The sequence below is a fragment of the Podarcis muralis genome, chromosome 2, assembly GCF_964188315.1.
Source record: "Podarcis muralis chromosome 2, rPodMur119.hap1.1, whole genome shotgun sequence".
Lineage (NCBI taxonomy): Eukaryota > Metazoa > Chordata > Lepidosauria > Squamata > Lacertidae > Podarcis > Podarcis muralis.
In genome coordinates, this window is record NC_135656.1 from 64665994 (window position 1) to 64685892 (window position 19899).

The following is a 19899-nucleotide window of genomic DNA, read 5'->3' on the forward strand; positions in this document are numbered from 1 at the left end:
GACACTATTTGATCTGCAGGAAATAAGAATACTTCATTCATCTGCCTACTTCCACACTGTATTGCAGAGTTTTATTTCAGGCCAAGGATGATAATTTATGGTGGGTTAAATTCACTCTAATTAAATCCCAGCAGAAGTCCTCCTTTCTTTGTATTGTTCGACAGAAAAAGATGTTTCACTGAAATGGTGTGTTTTCAGGAGTTATGATAGATTGATGCTTTCATCTGTGGCTGATAGAAATTCTGATAAAGTAATAAGAATAAAAGATTTGTTCATTAGCAACAAGAACACAGGGTTTTTGAGGCCTAACAGCTATGAAACTTCATATTCAATTTCAAAACTGCATCTGTTTAAACATAAAAAGATGCTGAGATCCTGCCTCCGAAGGAGCACAAAGAATCCACCTATCACTTCTTCGAAGTAAAATAAATGGGAAATGTTATGTTTCAAAGACCAAATTTTCAACCCATTTTTAACCAACTTTCCCCCCCCCCTCCCTTCATTAATCTATTCCAGATTATTGCTAGGGAATTATTACTTGGGGAACTGTGTAAGAAAAGGGAAATTATCAGTTCCCAGCAATTCTAGGAGATAACAAAGGATAGTGTTAATTACTGCACTTATCATTTCATTTCTTTTAATGTAGGGAAATTCCTTTATATACTCACTGGAGCCGGTTTGCGTGACATTAGGGAACCTAATTGTCTCTTGTCTTATGTAGCTTATAGGAAGGACCTGCTTCTCCAAAAAGATTCCTGTATCTTGAAAGTTTTTTGATAGCCTGCTCTGGATGAGGATGAAGTAGTCCTATGCAGTCAGCGGTTAAGGAGCTTTTACCTTGTGCTGGTTGCAAGTGAGGCCAGTTTTCTTCAGGTAGATTTTAGAAATGTACAATTTGTATTGCTTTTGATGGGAATTAGTTGAATTACTATAAAAATGTTTCCAAGTGTTTAATTTTCACCCAAAAGAAATTTCTCTTTGCAATATTATTTTTAAGGACTAGTAGGTAGTGTAAATATAGCCTGTCCTCTAGAGCAAATGTTTACATTGAATAAAATAGGCATTTAAGTATAGACAGACTCATAGTTCAATGAGGATACCCATCAAGCTTGGAATGACAGCTATATTTTGAGATTTGATGCAGAATCTCTGATTCTCTGCTTATTCTTGATCAGATTGCTGGTTGTAACATAATGACATGGAATCTCTATCCAACTTCTCTGACGGTTTCCCTATTTTGTCTTTGGATGTGAAGTCTTAGGGGATTCTACAGCAGTCCTGCTTCCTTCTTAGCTATTCACTGTCTTCAAGGGACAAACTAGACATGACATGGTTTTAAAATATGGAAAGGAAGAATACAAATAAAATTATGATGATGCTGATTAAAATGCATGTATACATGTAACTTCTTTACATGTTTATGCTCTCTGGAAGACTTAGAAACAGAGTTTCTGTTCTCTGGAAGACTTAGAAACAGAAGAGCCTTGTTTTTCAGATTTCTCTCTTGCTGCTTATAATATGTTTGCACTGGATTACATTTTTAGTGCTGTGTTTTCTACAGAGTTATTGTATATCACTGATTAATGCTAGTTATTACTTCTCATGATATTTTATTTCTCCCCTGTCAGAGCTGTTCCTTGTGATTTTTATATAAAGCTAGCTTTTTTGTGCTTTGTACTATGAACAGTGTTGAATAGATTTTGTTTATATAGGCCTCTGCTTGGGATCAGTAGCTACACAAATAGGAATTTAGGTAGCTTTTAACTAGTTTGGGAGGGTGGAAGTTTAAGAAGTATGTAATCTATGGCACAATAATATATATGCTTTGGTTTATAATTTTTTATTATACCCTACACCCTAACCACTACACAACATTGACTTTCCTCATAATAGCAGATAGTCTTGGTATGGCCAGTCTGATCTCCTTTCTTGTAAAATAAGACAAGCGACAGGGTGATTGCAAGGCATAAACAGTGCAATCCTGTTATTGAATGCAGATGGGCAAATATTGGCATTGTTTAAGAGGCAACAATGAGCTGTGTGCTGCCTAACATACATAAAATCAGGAGTATCTTATCTGTCTGCTAGTAGCTACTGTTTTCTACCAAGAACAGCTGCTTGATAGACACTTGCTATTTTTAATTTCAGTGCTACCTTTTTAATTCTTACCTTCTTTTTCCTTCTAGTGTATAAGGCTCTCTTTCTACCAATCTCTCTTTTTACAGATGAGAATGATAGTTTTCTTTATGCAGGTTGTAATGAATTCTGTCATCACACAAAGGGATTGCTAATAAAATGAATCAAAGCAGCAATGAAAATGAATAGGATGTCTGCTTTTGAAATTAGATTTGTGTTTGAGTAGCACATTATCAGTTGAAAACATGAGTGTTTTTAAAAGCAGTTGAGCTGGGTAAGTGTGAGAGAAGGATATCTGCAGCACATTGACAGGAACTCATAAGCCAGTGGACAAGTAGATTGTGTAATCAGAAGTTGTAATTTTTAATAATGAATGTGTTAATTCATAATGAAGATAGTTTTCTGAAATGCTATGTAAGTCAGACAACACTGGTTCCATCTTGGGCCTTTACATATTGGGAGCTATCCAGTTTTAGTCAGGATCAGAATAGGCCCATTTAAAGTTACTGTCTATTGATTTCAGTGTGCCTATTCTGAGTATAACTTAGATGTATATCACCTGTTGTATTTTAATTTTAGCCTGTCGGCTGTTGATCTAATTTCTTTGTTTGGAAGTGTTCTTGTAGCTGTGAGACAATTATGGCCACACTGTGAAGTTCATGGGGGAAATGCTTTCCCCCAGTCTCTTTTGAAGATCCTTTGCCATCCAAGCATTTCTTGCAAGAAGGAGGTTTAGGCCCAGATGAAAAGCATCAATCTCTGGCTGATTATGTTCTCAGCTAACATAGCTAAACACACTCCTACCCTGGGTGGAGCTAGTATATTCACATTGCCCTCAGCTACCCAAAATCATGCCCCTAAGCATTGTTGTAACTGTTGCAATCCCCGCTGGAACCTTAGGGTGAAGGGGTGGTAATAAATTAAAATAATAATATTCAACTAATTTTTACTCTGAGTAGACCAATTTAGAACAACTTATCCATGTTCATTATTTTCAGTAGATTTATGCTGAGTAAAATTTAATTGATTACCACCCAGTGTATCCATTAAGAATGGACTAATTGTCAGTTTCAGTTCCTCTCAGTTCTTCATATTTCTTATCTTAAATCTTCTTTTGTCCCATTTTCACATTATTTCATAAACATTTTGGAAAATCCTACATGGAAATAGGCAAGAATTTTCACTTGCATTTCTCCTAATATAAACATTTTAATACAATTTTGTCTAACATAAGTAATTGTCTAATATAATGCATTTTAAACTTTATTTCCATTAATGTGTACACCTCCCCCTAATACACATATTTTTATACATATCTTTAAGTTTGGGAACTGCATCCTAAAATTCAAAAATTTTGAAGGATAGCTGCATTTCAATCTGCATATTTGCTCAGTAAATGTGAATGAGATAGGTTCACATTACAATGCTAACAATACCAATTTCTTCCCCATTCCTTGTATCCATTAATGAAACTGCCCATCTGGAAACTGCTCTTTTTGAATTCAAGAATTGATTCAGGGTTGTCACTTATCAAAACCAATGGTGAGCTCTACATTCTCACCACTGTTGAATTCATATTTGACAGGCAAGTCAAAGACTGCTTAACATTTAGTTTCCTCTACAGAATAAAAGCTGGAAAATGTTTTAATGAAACCTTTGTTGGATCATTAAAATGTTTACCTTAGCAAACCTAACCAGACAATCCTTTTTAAGACATTTCAGAGCCAGTCTGTTAATAAATGGGCATGGTACTTTAATACAGATTATGTACATTATTAGTCAAAGAACTTAAATTCATTAAGCCTACTGGAATGCATGCACTCAACACTGCATCTGTTTCAATTACCTAGACTGGCAAAACTTATATCCATATTTAATCTAGGTATCAAGGAAAGTTCCTAGAGAATGTTGGCACAGATTCAATGCTTCTTGAAGAGAAAATAATTTTGTTGACCTTTGTTGTTGTTGTTTAGTCGATTAGTTGTGTCCGACGCTTCGTGACCTTACTTGGACATAAATAGAGCCATAATTCTGCAAGTAGCATTTACGGTAGTTAATTTATGCTCCATTTTTAAAAAATAGTTATGCACTTTTGCTAATTTCAGGAATACATCAGCATATGTATTTCTGCAAAAGCAGCAGTGGAAGGGCATGTTGGCACTGTAGTAGAGTTACAAAATAGCAAGTAAGGTGTTGATGTGTGACCTAAAATCTTTAACTTTCTCCAGATAACTCTGAGATTGTTTCATAATAACACTACATAAGAATCTACAAAAGTATTCAACTTTAGTAGTCATGTGTTTACATGTGCATTAACTTTCAGAATTCTTTGAACTACCTAAGCTACATACTGCTTTTGATTCATGCTAGGTTCATTTCTTGGTGTTGGATCTGGTGGTATTTTTATGTCACAATGGTGACATAGTTTCAAAGATGCACAACTTTAAAAGCTTGAATAACATGAGGTCTGAATGCATTTATGATGTTTTAAAAATAGTTTACTAAGGTAACAAACTTACTACTTGATATGACTTTGAAAAAGGTTTGATTTCCATCATATTCAGAAAATTCTGATCTGTGCTTACTCTCTCTGGCATCTGACAGGTATGGATGTGTGGGGGTCGTATGGAAGATATTCCTTGTTCCCGTGTTGGTCATATCTACAGAAAATATGTTCCTTACAAGGTTCCTTCAGGAGTCAGCTTGGCAAGAGTAAGAGCCTGTCTTGCTAAATTTCCTTTGTTCCTTGTATTCAGTCAAGATGCAATCTTCTAAAAAGATAGTGGGTGAGATGCATTTTTTAACATTAGTGCAAGAAGTTTGGGAGTTGACATTGTTTTGCAAGCAAATGATAGCACACAAGCTGAACTCTCACAAACCATAAAAATAGTTGCTCTAAGGGCTGCGCTACATCTTTCTGTAGTGTAGAGGTTGTCACATTTGCCTAATACACTGAAGGTCCCATTTCAAAACCAGACAGAAATAGGTAAATATTCTGGGGGAAGGGCCACAGCTCTCTGGTAGAGCATGTGCTTTTCATACAGAAGGTCCATGGCACCTCCAGCTAGAGCTGGGGAAAACTCTCTGTCTGAAACCCTAGTAACCAGTTGCCAGTCATTGTAGACAATACTGAGCTAGATAGATCAGTACTTTGAGTCAGTATAAGGTAGTTTACTTTGTTCCTGTTGTGAGATACTCATTGGATTAGGTTGCTGCACTAGATTAAGAACTGAACAAGGCTACGTATAACAATGGCTGTTGGTTGAGCTGACTGCCGCATTTTGATATTATCCTTTATCTTTAGCTTTCTTTGTATTAAAAACCCATTAGCATGACAAACATCATCCCCCCCAGTGAAGGGCAAATGTGTCAATGATAGGATGATTCCTTTAAACTGGCAGGACATCTGAAATCAGATTGATTCACATTAATATATTCTTCAGGATAATTCAAAATATGTACACATGAGGATCCTCAGTGTTACTACCCAGAAATTAAAAGTTTGTCCTCTCGCATGAGTGAATTTGTCCTCTCACGTTGGTGAATTTTCATATGCAAAGATGAGTGCTTTTATTTTGTATTCAGAATTATGTATTTTAAAGGGTAGATACTCCCTCTGGTGGGAAAAGACAGTAACAGAAGAAGAAGAAACATGACTGAAAAGGCTTCTCTCTCCCTCAGTCACAATTAACTACCTAAAGAACACAATTACTTTTAAAGTTCTTTTTGATGAAATACAGTAGATGCTCACGGCCCAGTTTAATTCAACCTTTATAGAATGTTCTGGTTGTCTGACTCCTTGGAAGAGCAGTCGTCTTACTGTACCATCTGATTGGGTTTGGACTTATTAATGTAGTATTTCGAAGTCCATAAAGCCCTTTATGCATGCCTCCATGTAAGGCAGCTAATTAATCTCTCATATGTGGATCCTGTATAATTCAAATTTATGGATATGCTTTTTTTTCAATTCTTCATTTCAAATATATTGTCAACTATGTAGAACCTGAAGCGTGTTGCTGAGGTGTGGATGGATGAATATGCAGAGTACATTTACCAGAGGAGACCTGAATATCGGCATCTGTCTGCAGGAGATGTGACTGCTCAGAAAGAACTTCGCAGTAATCTCAACTGCAAAAGTTTCAAGTGGTTCATGAATGAAGTTGCTTGGGACTTGCAAAAGTTCTATCCACCAGTGGAGCCTCCAGCAGCTGCCTGGGGAGAGGTTGGTTTATTCAAGAAATTCAGCTGTATCAAGAAGTCCCAGCCATGCCATGGTGTATGGTTGCAGATCAAACCACAGGATTCCCAGTACCCGCTGAGTCCGTCTTTGAGTGAAATTGTTGTGCATGTTTACTTCTGTACATACTTGATGGTGCAGAACTTTACAGAAGGGATGGGAAACCTGAGGCCTTCCCAAAGTTGCTGGACTTCCAACTCCCATAAGTGCCAGCCAACAGAGCCAATGGCCATGTATGATGGGAGGTGTGATCTAACAACACCAGTTTCCATATTCCTGTCATGCAGGAATTTAGTTCATGTATATGAATATGGCTAGAAAAAGTTGTTTTCAATACAGTGGTGCCTCGCAAGACGAACGCCTCGCAAAACGAAAAACTCGCAAGACGAAAGAGTTTTCCGTTTTTGAGTCGTTCCGCAAGACGAATTTCCCTATGGGCTTGCTTCGCAAGAAGCCTTCGCTGCCGCCCGCCAGCATTTTAAAATCGCCCCGGGACAGCGGAGGCTTCGCTGCTGCCTGCCAGCATTTTAAAATCGCCCCGGGACAGCGGAGAAGTCTCCGCTGTCCCGGGGGGCTTTTAAAATGCTGGCGGTCAGCAGCAAAGCCCTCCTGTCCCCGGAGCTTGCGGGGCGGGAGGTGGGCAGAAGGGCTTTTCTTCCCACCGCCAGCCTTCAGAACAGCCTTCTGAAGGCTGGTGGTGGGAAGAAAAGCCCTTGTCGTCCCCCCCCCCCCCAGCCTTCAGAAGAGGTCGGGGGACAGATTTTCCCCGGACCTGGTCTGAAGGTGGTTTCCATAGGAATGCATTGATTGATTTTCAATGCATTCCTATGGGAAACCATGCTTCGCAAGACAAAAAACTCGCAAGAAGAAAAAACTTGCGGAACGAATTAATTTCGTCTTGCGAGGCACCACTGTACACTTCAGAATCCATTAGCAGAAAGACTAACTTTACTAAAACTATTGAAAACAGTACACACTGAACTTCTGAGGTATGTTTGCTGCTTAAGATTTACTTACTCTGACAGCCCATTATCAGGTTTAACCCTGACCTAAGTAAATCCAAGGCTTTGATCATTTCTTTTTTAATATCACTGCCTTCCCAATTCTCCACTGAAGCCACTTGTTAAATGGCTCTCAAGCTCAGATGTGTATTCAACATGCTGCTTCTTTTCCTTTGAAACACAGAGCAGATTGTTCTAGATCCCTTTTCTTGGCTTCTCAGTTCTTGAGAATTCTTGTCACATCCACACACATACATATATAGAAATCATATTGTCTTGTGTCTTTGCATTTATGCCAGCGTTTGCTATGGGATAGCATGGGGGCTGCCTCTATTTCAGCCCCCTGTTTACACACATTTAATATGTGTGTGACAATGTATATGCACATCGCACCAAACCCAGAAATGACCTGGAAACATCATAAAGACATCACTGAAATGTCACTAAAAGGGCAGAATGGGGTGTTTGCAGGCTTTTTCAGTGCATTTCTATTATACGCGATTTCAATGACATGCGCGGTGACTCAGAATGTAGCCCCTGTGTAAGCAGGGGACCAATCCAGCAGTTCAAAAGCACACCAGTGCAAGTAGATAAATAGGTACCGTTGCTGTGGGAAGGTAAACGGTGTTTCCGTGCGCTCTGGCTTCCATCACGGTGTTCCGTTGCACCAGAAGTGGTTTAGTCATGCTGACCACATGACTCGAAAAGCTGTCTGTGGACAAACATCAGCTCATTCAGCCTGAAGCGAGATGAGCGCCACATCCCATAGTTGCCTTTGACTGGACTTAACCATCCAGGGGTCCTTTACCTTTTACCTGTACTTCAGTTTCCTTGACTGCCACTATGTCAAGAAGTTAGATGCAAAGCTAATCAGCAACTTAATCTTTCAGGTCCGTAATGTAGGAACCGGCCTCTGTGCAGATACCAAACATGGAGCCCTTGGTTCCCCACTACGGGTTGAAGCCTGTGTGAAAGGCAGAGGAGAAGCTGCCTGGAACAGTGTGCAGGTATTTACATTCTTTTTTATAAATATCTCATTCTTAGTGTTTCCACGGGCAGTTTTAGAAAGAACTACTTCATGCAAAGTATGTATTACTGAAATACGACAATAGCTTCACTAATGTAAGACTAAGAGGGGGTTTGCTAGGGGAGTAGAATGTAATCTGCTGGTCTAGATAGTACACAGATGCTGATTATCAAGCTGAAGGCCTTGGTATGTAAACACACCTGGAGTGCAGGAGATGAGTACTTTAAATTATTTGCATGAGTGCTGTGACAGAAAACCAGTATTATCTGGAGCCAAATTCTGAAGTGAATAGAGAGGAGGCAGACAGGAAAAGGTTAATAAGACACTAGTCATGCAACTGTACTATGCACTGACATTATCATTTCTAAGTATCTTCTGAAACACCATATTAATGAATCTGCTACTATATCCAATGACCACTTAGTGTTGCAGGAGGTATAATTAGCACTCCAGTGGATGCTAATGAGAGATTAAACTGGTTAGGGAATATTTTCACCGAATATTTTCATTTTCTAATGTATAAGATGCTAGAAGTGACAGCTTTATTCTAACATAATATGTAAAATGAGAAGTTGCTGACTACCATTTCAGTTGCCTGGAAATGGAAAATTAAACCAACTGACTTTGAAACTACCATATTTTTCCATGTATAAGACTATATTTTTTCCCTATTTTTTCAAGTTTAAAATTGGGGGGGGGGTCATCTATACACTGATAGTGCATATGGGGGATTTCTTTATTTGGAGTCCCCAAAAATAGGGAGTCGTGTTATACACAGGGACGTGTTATACACAGAAAAATATGGTAAATCCAAAAGGCCTGCATGAGTTTTATATCCACTTTATGTTGAGTTGTAAAAATTAATGTGGATGTTGAAATATATTTTTGGTCTAATTCTTCCATAAAGAGATTTCCTTTGTTTTTTATTAGTACTAACAGTAGCAACATGAAGCAGTTGCTTCCATGTCCTCTCATTACTGAACTGGTGTGGTGGTACTTCCAACTCCAGAGATATTCCTGCTGTCCTCCAAAAGAATACAAGCCTATAGAGCTCCAATAACCACACATTGTAGAACTGCTCTTGCTGTAGTGAATCTTGATGTCTCTTGTTTTTCTTCCTGTTGTTAAATCTTTCAGTGCTAGTCAGTTTCAACTAAGGGAAATTACTGTGGCAGATTGTTGGTTATGGTCAGCTAGGTTTTGCTCCAGAGTAGACTCATTGAAATTAATAAGCTTGATTAAGTTAGGTTCATTTTATTCACTTGGTCTGAATAAAATTTAAAAAGCGCCCTATATTAGTTCCATTTCTTTTCTTCCCTTATATCTATTTATTTTTTTAGTATATTTATATCCTGTTTTTTAACTTCAAAGTGGCTCACAATATTTATAAACATACAATAGATACTTCAAGAGCCACTCACTTAAACCAAACCAAAATCAATCTGCTCCATTTGAGCAACTGATGTTCTTTTCCACAGGGCAACTGGTATTAGATGGCCGGGGGGGGGGGCATCATTTGCAGGCTTCCAGTTCAAACACAACTGCCATTGTAGAGCTCCTTTTCAGTGTTTGCGTTTCTTAACAATGCCACAATTCTATTTCTGTATTTCTTGCCCTGTCCTAAGGAGAGGGTAGTTGTTCTTCACATTAAGTAGTACTGAAGTGCAGGGATGCATAAAACAAAGAAGTCTGGATTTTTGTCCTCATCGTTTGTTCTGAGGGTTTGATGTTTGTCCTAGCAGGTGTTCACATTTAGCTGGCGAGAGGACATCCGTCCAGGAGACCCCCAGCACACAAAGAAATTCTGTTTTGATGCTGTTTCCCACAACAGCCCAGTGACTCTCTATGACTGTCATGGAATGAAGGGGAATCAGCTATGGAAATACAGGAAAGTGAGTGTGTTATTACTCAGAATGTGGAAACCATTACTTCTGCATTATGGTTACCTGTAATATCTTGAAAAATATTCATATTGTAATATTTTGTCCCTATGTTTGGGACAACATGTTAAGTGGAATCCCCTTTTTATTAAAAGAACAATAGGGCATAGTAACATCTCTACCAGAGATAGCAAATAAACCTGCTTGTTGTAAGTGTACCATATAAAGTGGTATTCAACTGTTCCATGGTAGGAACTTTTCCTATCATGCCACTCATATATTACTCTTCTACTTGAGAGCAGGGGGGCTTCAGATATTGGACTTAAACTCCCCTCACCAAACTCCCCTTAGCCAAACTAGCTGGGGCTGATGGGAATTGGAGTCCAACAACAACAACTGATGGGCCATAGGCTTTGAAAAGTTTATCCTTTTTTAAAAAAGGAACAAAGACCTGGGATTATATTCATGGATGGCAGAAATACTCAAAAGCAATGATAATTGCAGTATCTATAAAGTACAAATTTCCACGATACAAAATAAGGAATCGTAAGGCAGGCTTGGGTAAACTGTTGTCATGAGGGCAAGACTTCTTTGCAAGGAATCTCAGGGTTCAGATCTCATCATTGACCCCTGCTTCATAATATCAGTGAACCCAATTCTAGCATTCTTAAGCCACATGAAGAAGTGTTGAAGTTCAGTGAGGTGTAGCCCAGACATTCCAGTGCCTGCTTCAGAAAGATTTGGATACAAGCAAGTGTTGAAGACAAGGACAATAAGTTAACAATATGCTTGCGCGAAACACTATTCCAAGTGAGGTCTAGTGGATAACCTGTTTGATTTGAATAAGGGAAGAGTGATTTTCTTTATCAGTACTCATTTTTTTTATTTCAGTTGTGAAGATAGATATATTTATTTAATTAGTTTGAAATTGCTTAGCTAAAGCATTGTACAATAAATGTGGAGAAATGCTACTTCTAAAGAAGAGCTGCTGTTAGATGATAAGTAATAAAATGACAGATACATTTTTCTTTTAAGCTGCTTTCTGAAGTCTGTGGCATGTATTCAAGTACAGCAAACTGATTTCTAATTTTCATCCTTAGGACAAGACTCTTTACCACCCAGTAAGTGGCAGCTGCATGGACTGTAGTGAGAGTGACCGAAAAATCTTCATGAGCACGTGCAATCCTTCCTCTCCAACACAGCAGTGGATATTTGAACACACAAATTCAACAGTCTTGGAAAACTTTAACAAGAATCTTGATCTTTAAAGACTATCTATATGTATATATTACAGCTATAATTTTTACAGGGGAGATGACAAATTTTTTAAAAGAATACTTTTTTAAAAACAATAAAAGGGAAAATCTCAGGAGAGGGTGTGACTATCAGGCCAGTCTTTACTTTGATGATGCTGCATCCCATTAACAAGATGTCTAGAAATCTATATTGCTATAATTACACCACAGATTGAAACCTAGTTCTCTAATGCAGGACCGTATCCTTTCATAATCTTCTAGTTTTTCAGCTATTAAGGTCACATCTAAGCCTGTGTATTTTTCATAAGGGTAATGTGCAACTGTCATGAATTCTGCACCACATTGTCTCAAAGCCAAACCCTTAGATCCATACAGCAGCCAAGGATTAGTGTTAAGATAATGCATATCTCCAGTCCAGATGGTTTAAGATCAGTGTTGGCACTGGCTTTTTACACTGACCCTTAGTTTTGGTGGCATGACGTTCATTGCACTGGAGCTCTTGGATAGAGCCATTCCCTACCAAGAGAGAGGTTTGCAGTTGGTGGACTACAAACCCCGTGGGGATTAGCTGCATGAGGAACTTCCAACTGCAGCCCATCCCCTGCCAAAGCTAAATGCAAACCCCTTTCAACAGGCATCTTCCTTTGCAGCCCAGCTTGAGTTCAAACGTAGGAAGAAGAGAGTCAGAAAGGCTCTTGGAGTACACTCCCAATTCTTTCATTTGAAGCTGGGCTGCCTGACATGGCAATGCCAGCTTATTGGCAGGTGGGTGGCCCTACCCACCTGTCAAAGTAGTCTACCTGGGAGGGGAGGGGAACTCAGGATCCCACCCACCAGACAGATCCTCTTCCAGACCCCTGAGTTAGGCAAATCAGCTGAGTCATGGTTAATATACCTGTTCATGGACATATGACTTGAACTCAAAAGACCCAGTTATACAAACAGAACTAGGGCTAAAATTCTAAGATCACTCCATGAAATTTAATTCCCCAGTAACATGGGTGAGACCGACTTCCAAATAAGTATGTTTTAAGATTGCAGTGAAATTCTTAGTGTTTAACTTTACTTGTTATCCTACCTGTTAAACCAACTTATAACATCCAGCCACACCTGGGACTGCATGCACAACAATATCCTGCAATAAAATGACAACTGCAGTGCTCTACAAAAGTAAAGGATTCATACAGTGCAGCATCTTTCACAGCTTGGGCCTCCCTGCATCTCATTCCAAATGACTTAAATGATCATCTTTAAAATCTTCATTGAAAATAACTGGAGTGTGATTCCTGTCAGTTTTTTATATTCACAAATTTGAATTTACAAACTCCCCAGTTCTGTGTTAGCTGCAGTTTTACTCAGCATTTCCCATTGCCCAATATTTTTAGGTTAGTGAATTGGGCAAAATATTCTACAGCACAATTCTCTTGGCTTCAGTTAGACCTTGATATCATTAGTTTTTCTTGACGTAGTTAAACCTGCATTTTTGTTCAACTCAGGCTGAGATCTGTTTTAAAATTTCACTAGTGATAGATGATTTCCTGTGGGGATTTTTAGAGGATTGTTTTTAATGCCTTCCCATGTGTTAACAGGTGCTAATTTGCCTCTTCCAGTTCTACCTCACTAGTCTGTCACTGGTTATCAAAACAATGGCTCATGGTACACTCAGAAGATCAATTCATACTTAGATTTATTTATTTTGTTCAGTTAAGGGAAATAATCCACATGCAGGGATTTCCTGTTAAGGACACCAATATGAAAGGAAAGAGCTGTTCTGGGTGTGAAGACTTCCTTGTGCATATATAGACTGCTGGTCATGACCTCTTTCCTTTATTTCTTCCAATGCTAATTTCTTTCACCTCAGTTCTGATCCCATGCTAGCTGAATTTTCTGCTCCTAGTTTGTTCCAGTCATCCTTATGTTTTTCCATCAAAAGTAATATGTGTCTAATTTAGCAAGCTAGTACACCTTCAGTTAATGATACATCTAAGAACTAGTGCTGTTTGCAGTGGGCTACTAACCAGATGGCAAAGTAACTGGAATTTAAAAATTAAAAAGGCCATTAATTCAGATTTCATATTCCCCGTTTCGCTGCAGAATCACATACCCCTCTACTTAACTTCCCATCATCTTTTTGTTCCCTGTAATGTTTTCTCTGCAATAAAACTGAAGGCCATTGTCTAAGCAGGGTGAAAACATAATTATGCTGAATAGTCAATACATAGGTTGAGTTTGAAGTACTGTAATGTTTTGGTGTTCATGCAGTAGTAATCTTTACAACAGTCCTGCAAAGTAGACCAGTATTAGTGCAAGGCTGTCTTACAAGTTCATGAGTGAGGTGAGACTTTAATTTAGGGAGTTTTTATCTTGCAATCTCAGACACTTTACTATGTTGCTCTAGGAAAGTTTCTGTGATTGTTACTAACCTGCTGAAACCAAACACCAAAAGCCAGATGTTAAAATATTCTTAAGAGCTTCCTCTCTGCAGCAATATAAATATTTGTCAAGTTACAAAATATCTTAAACATATTTAACTCTGGCTGAGTGGCGATCTCTGCACATAAGTAATGCATTCAATCCTGGAAAGCCCCAGGCAATGGTTTGAAAGCATTGTTAGCAGGCCACCTGCTGGTTGAGAAATGAAAATGCATTTTACTACTTTTATCTGTAATTAATCTTCTGCTTTATTTATATTCATAATAACTAAAGCATGAGTCTATAAAACCACATTTGCATGCATGATAAGGGTGTCAGATAACAAAACTGAAAAGACTTTGCTCTTGAATATTTTAGGATGTGTAGCTAAGATTCCTGGTCACACTTCAGTTACTTGACCTCAACTTCCTTGTGCTAAGCAAAAAAACTGTTCAGTTGTGCTGACACTGAGGCTTTTGGAGGAAAGCAGTGTGCACAGTATTAACATGCACATTGGGTGCCCGTGTTTTGTTTCAGTCAGGCCTGATTTATACTTTTGATTTCAGCATAATTGCAGCTTGAGAAGCAGCTCCACAGGATGGAGCAAAGAGAGTATAGTGGGGGGGGGGGCGGTGGGTAGGTTGAGCAAGCAGTTTGTGTGAAATAGCTCCCTACGTGGTTGTAGTGATTTCAGCATGGCATCTCAATTCAAAAATCTAAATGTTTTCAATGGTTTGGTTGAAATGTGTGGACTGAAATGTGTCTGTTGCTAGCAGTGATATTATCTGAATCCTTCAAAGCCATCTGAATATCTTGGCTGCAGGAAATAACCCCATCTGGTTTAAAAAAAAATTGCATTCAAACATACACCTTTTGTGGTCTTAAGTAATGTTATCAAAAATCAAATTTAACAGCATCATTAAAATAAAGAAGTGCCTTTTTAAATGCAAATGTTCAGCAAGTACCTAAACTTGAACAATTTCCTAGTGCCTTGGACTGGAGTGGGATGTTGGATGTACAAGAGTACAGTACAATGTGCAATTAGTGATGTTTTAGGAAGATTTTTGTGTTTAAATATCCAATTTCAAGTTCCTATTGTAGAATGGAAAGTTTATGGACTTGGTTTAGAAAACCAGTTGCTAAGTTTCATTACTCAAAACAAAAATGGTGTAAAGAAGATGAATGAGCATCCCTATATACCCCTGATGGCTGATTCTGACAGTTTCGTAAGTGGCTCCTGATCCCAAATGTTGGCATACAAACATACAAGGTTCACCATGCAGTGTCTTCCACCAATAGTCTGCAATATCAAATTAATCAACAGGGTAGCTTCCATAAATGTACGGGTCATTCATTAGAAATATTTGTCAATATCTAGTCCAGGCTTCCTCAACCTCAATCCTACAGATGTTTTGAGACTATAATTCTCATTATCCCTGACCACTGGTCCTGCTAGCTAGGGATCATGGGAGTTGTAGGCCAAAAACATCGGGGGGGGGGGGCGAGATTGAGGAAGCCTGATCTAGTCAGCGTCATAACAGAGAAGCAGTAAAGCAACTTGTTTCCACACTCATACATGCTTGAATACCTTTTTCACAATGGTATCTGTTTCACTCAATGGAGCAAACACCTAGAAGAGTTTGACCCAAAAGCCTCTATACAGCATATCCCAAGCAGTTGAAAGGTTAGCTATCAGGACAATGTGTGAGTACAGTGTTCCTGTAGTAGGCCATAGTGGTGTGACACAAGTGGCTTTATCATTACAAGGATTCGTGGGATATATAAAAAGACATATTTTCACCATCAAACGGCCTCGGTACTGTGTACCTGAAGGAGCATCTCCACCCCATTGTCCAGCCCGGACACAGTTCCAGCGCCGAAGGCCTGCTGGCAGTTCCCTCGCTGTGAGAAGTGAGGTTACAGGGAACCAGGCAGACGGCCTTCTCGGTAGTGATGCCTGCCCCGTGGAACGCCCTCCCAGCAGATGTCAAGGCAGTAAGCAACTATTTTACTTTTAAGAGACAACTGAAGGCAGCCCTGTTTACGGAAGTTTTTAATGTTTGATGCTGTATTGTGTTTAATATTCTGTTGGAAGCCGCCCAGAGTGGCTGGGGAAATAATAATAATAATAATAATAATAATAATAATAATAATAATAATATCATCAAAACAATGCCACAATTTGATTAAGCTGTGATGTAAAAAAAAAACACATCTGAAAAGAGCAGAAGACTTACAGTAGTTTGCTTTATGTTTCATAGAACTACTCACAGTACTAACATGGATATAACCACCCCTGGTTTAAGACAGTCTAAACTAGTGTAAGCAGTCTGATTAGCTTTTTAATATACTGTAATATCAAAACTAGCTGAATTCCTACTAATTTCAACAGGACTTGCTGCTTAGCGTGTACAGAAATGCTCAAAGGCCTTGCTGCAGAGTCCTTCTGGGCACCCTATCAGATATGAAGAAGAGTTCTAGAAGGTTCCTTAACTTGCTGTAAACATTGAGGCATTTTCCACCAATTTTATTTCACTGGAAAGTGTCTGAAAGATACTAACAGCATAGAGGTGTCTTCTCAACTTTGTGAATTTGCTTCACAACCATGTCCAAAATTCGATGTGATGGCAGCAAACAAATGGGGAAGGGAGTCTTAAAACAAAAAGAGTGTACCTGTGAGAGCCTGTGGAAAGAGTTTGTGTGCAGAGAGAAAGAGAAAGCGCTGAACCTTCCCCACACCTGCCACTCCCAGCCAGGCTCATTTCCTATATCAGAGCCTAGATGAGCAAAAAGTGACATGGGGGGACAGCTCCCAAGGAGATGCTCTGAAGACAGGGTGAGTGGTTGGGGTTTAGCACGTCTTCCCAAATAAACCTTTTAAATTATATCTGATACAAATTGCTTTATTTGTGGTGGGAGGTAGAGAAGTGTAGCTGCAAATGCTCACATGTAGTCTGGCTTTAGATTTTTCTAGGGTCTCAGTGTTATAAACTCTATATGATTTCTAAGATGTCACATGTAATCATATATGGAACAAGATGACATTTTAGATAAAAATTCATTGCCCATTCATAAAAGGCTTTTTGACCTGCATTCTGTTCAGGACCATCCTAATAGTGCTTCTGTAGTCACCCAGAGATTTCCAGTTTCAATTTGATTAGGCTAGCACCATGCAAGCACATTCCATTGTTGCAAATAGGTAGGATTTTTTTATCCTAAATAAAATTATATTAACTAAGTTAATGACATTGCATTGTATAATCAAGCTAACTGGCTAAAGTTGCAATCGTAACACCACTTACCTGGGAGTAAGCCCATTGACTTCAGTAAGCCTTACTTCTGAGAAGAAATGGTAAGGATTATGTTGGAAAACACCATCTCTCTTCCAACAATAGTATCAAGTGGCCAACTATGTTTTGAGATGATGTTATACAGGGACTCTTTGTTTCAACATTGTAATGCATGCTTAACAGATTGTTTGAAATTGGATGTTGCAGCATAAACCAGTGTATTTATTTTGTGCATCTCAGGACACTGTCCTATTGTGTTGGGGGGAGGTAAAGGATGTCTAGCACTTTAATTTAGAATCTTTGATAAATTGGAAATCATTTGGGTGTAAGGTATAGTGTTTCTAAGAGATGAATGGACTTTCTTTTATAATATATTTAAAATAAATTTGTATTGTGTCTTTTTCTGAACATCTTTGGAAGTCTTCTGTTTTGCATTAACCAAAGCATTTTATGTGGATATCTTCTGGATTGAAAAGTGTCCTGAGATCATATTGCCTTCCAAAATGTACTCTCCAGTAGCTTCAAATCCCAGACTACTGCAGACATTGACCAGACTACTGCAGACATTATCACTTTTTAAAAAACATCAAGTATTTTTTCTGAAATTTGTTATACTTAAACATGAGACTTAGAGAGTTGGGGTGTAGTGAGTTGCAAGAACTGCCTTTCCCCACTTGAACCATCTGAGACCTTGTGGTCTTCAACAAAGGCCTTCTCCAAGGGAAGTATGGAAGGTGACTACATAAGAACAAGTTTTTCAATAGTGGCTCCCCATCTGTGGAATGTTCTCCCCAGTAAAACATGTCTAGTGCCATCATTGTTGGTTTTCAGGCTCCAGGCCAAGACATTTTTATTTATCCAGGCTTTGATTGTTAAATTAGCTTTTATTCTGGTACTATTTTAGTGGGGCAGGACTTTATCTTGTCTTATTGGATGAGCATTTTACAAATGTTGTATGTCATTTAAAATTTGGCTTTTAATTGATGTTATCTGTGTTTTAAGTTGCTTTGAGACTTCTCTTGTTTTGTATCTATCAACTAACAAATGCAATACATTATTTTTTATTCCACTTTTATTCCGCTTAAAACCAGTGTCTAACATTAAACAATGAAGTTAGAGATACAATGGATAAAATCATTTAAATTCACCATAAAATCAGAAAGGCTTGTTTTTAAAACCCCTGCTCCAAAAAAAAAGAACAAATTCACCAGGTACCTGAAGTACAATAGGTTTGAACTCAAGAGGAAGAGGGGTCCACAGCATTGGCTCCACAATACTGAATGTGCAGCTCTAGTAGATGAGAGCCCTGCATCTGAATCATGGTGGTCTGCTGACAGCAACTCTCCTCGACCTCAGTGATCAGGCAAGGATATAATGCATTGCAATCAAAGTATCCTGGGCCCAAGATATTAGGAGCCTTATGAAGTTTCCAGCCCCTCATGTGTATAGACATTTGGTTCATGCTACATGTGTGGTGTTTGACTGAAAAAAGCTGGCTACTTTGGTCTAGGGTGAGAGAAAGGTATCTCTGCTCCCCGTTGGATCCCGGGAAAGTCCTCCTGTCTGGGATTAGAGGTAACCTAAGGGAGAGTGGTGGCAGCTGCTAAGAACCTCTGGCATGTCTGGTCTACCCAGACTAGCAGTTGGGGAAGGGAGTTAAAGCTCTTCTCGCCCCACCAATTTATAGCCAAAACTCAAGTTTTTTGGCCCTCATTCAGTCCACCACTCACCCATACAATGGTCCAGATCATGCGAGACTCTCCTGACTCAGATGTTATAAATAGAACTGTGTTTCATTGGTGTACTCATGACATTTTGCCCCCAAACCCCAAATGAAAGGTCCCAGTGGATTCATACAGATGTTGAACATCATTGGCGACAAGATAATTCTATAGTACACCATAGTACAAAGATCATAGGGCTGAAAACATACATTTTTCTTACCTGCTGATTTCTGTTTAATGATAATACTAGATTATATTGCTTATATATGGAATGATGACTCCCTCTGCTGGATTATGCAGGTCAAATGCAGTCCATGGAGAATGCTGAGCAATTTATTCATTTTTAAATCCCCTTCGAAATCTCAAAGCCCACACACTTGTCGTGGTCCCATACATACCCATTATATACTTCTATTTAAACTCAGAGGAGCTCTGCAAACACTTGTATCAGTATCCTGTTATGTGGCCAATCCGCTCTCTGTATCATTTAGCCAATCCTAATCCAAGAATAAAGCCATTCTTGGAGAACTACCAGCTCTTAATTAAGACTTTTCGGGCGGATTTGTCACGTTTGCCTGTTCCTGATTCCAGCTCCAAGCGTGCCTCCGACCTCGGGCTCCCTGCTTTCCCGGACTCTAACCTGCTTCTTCCTGTCCTGGGGTCCCCATGGGGCTCGGAGTTTTGTCTCCTCCAAATTCTCCAGAATCTTTGCCCCCGCCAGTTCTTTTAACACCCTTGCCATGGACGTAGCCAGGATTTTGGGGGGGGAGCAGAACCGAGTTATCTGCGACGCAATTGGTCAGTTACAGTGAACTAAGTATTTTTATTTATTTAACTTGATTTAGGAGGGGAGGGCAGCTGCCACCACCCTGGCTACGCCCATGACCTTTCCCTTTTCCCAGTTTCGCCCTTCCCAGCCACCCACATACCCTAGTC

At 39.0% G+C, this 19899-nt stretch overlaps 1 protein-coding gene across 2 annotated transcripts in view; it reads left to right on the top strand.

The window, feature by feature from the left end:
- The window catches only part of GALNT10 (polypeptide N-acetylgalactosaminyltransferase 10), a 38303-nt gene extending 20656 nt beyond the window's left edge, over window positions 1-17647 (top strand). The window contains exons 8-12 of one of the 2 annotated variants that reach the window (XM_028718336.2): window positions 4741-4848; window positions 6137-6358; window positions 8265-8381; window positions 10141-10293; window positions 11382-17647. In XM_028718336.2, coding sequence (XP_028574169.2) covers window positions 4741-4848; window positions 6137-6358; window positions 8265-8381; window positions 10141-10293; window positions 11382-11549 — 768 coding nt within the window. In that variant the 3' untranslated portion in view covers window positions 11550-17647. The remainder of the gene's footprint in view (window positions 1-4740; window positions 4849-6136; window positions 6359-8264; window positions 8382-10140; window positions 10294-11381) is intronic. The other variant, XM_028718337.2, reaches the window with a different exon arrangement.
- Window positions 17648-19899: the final 2252 nt, after the last annotated feature.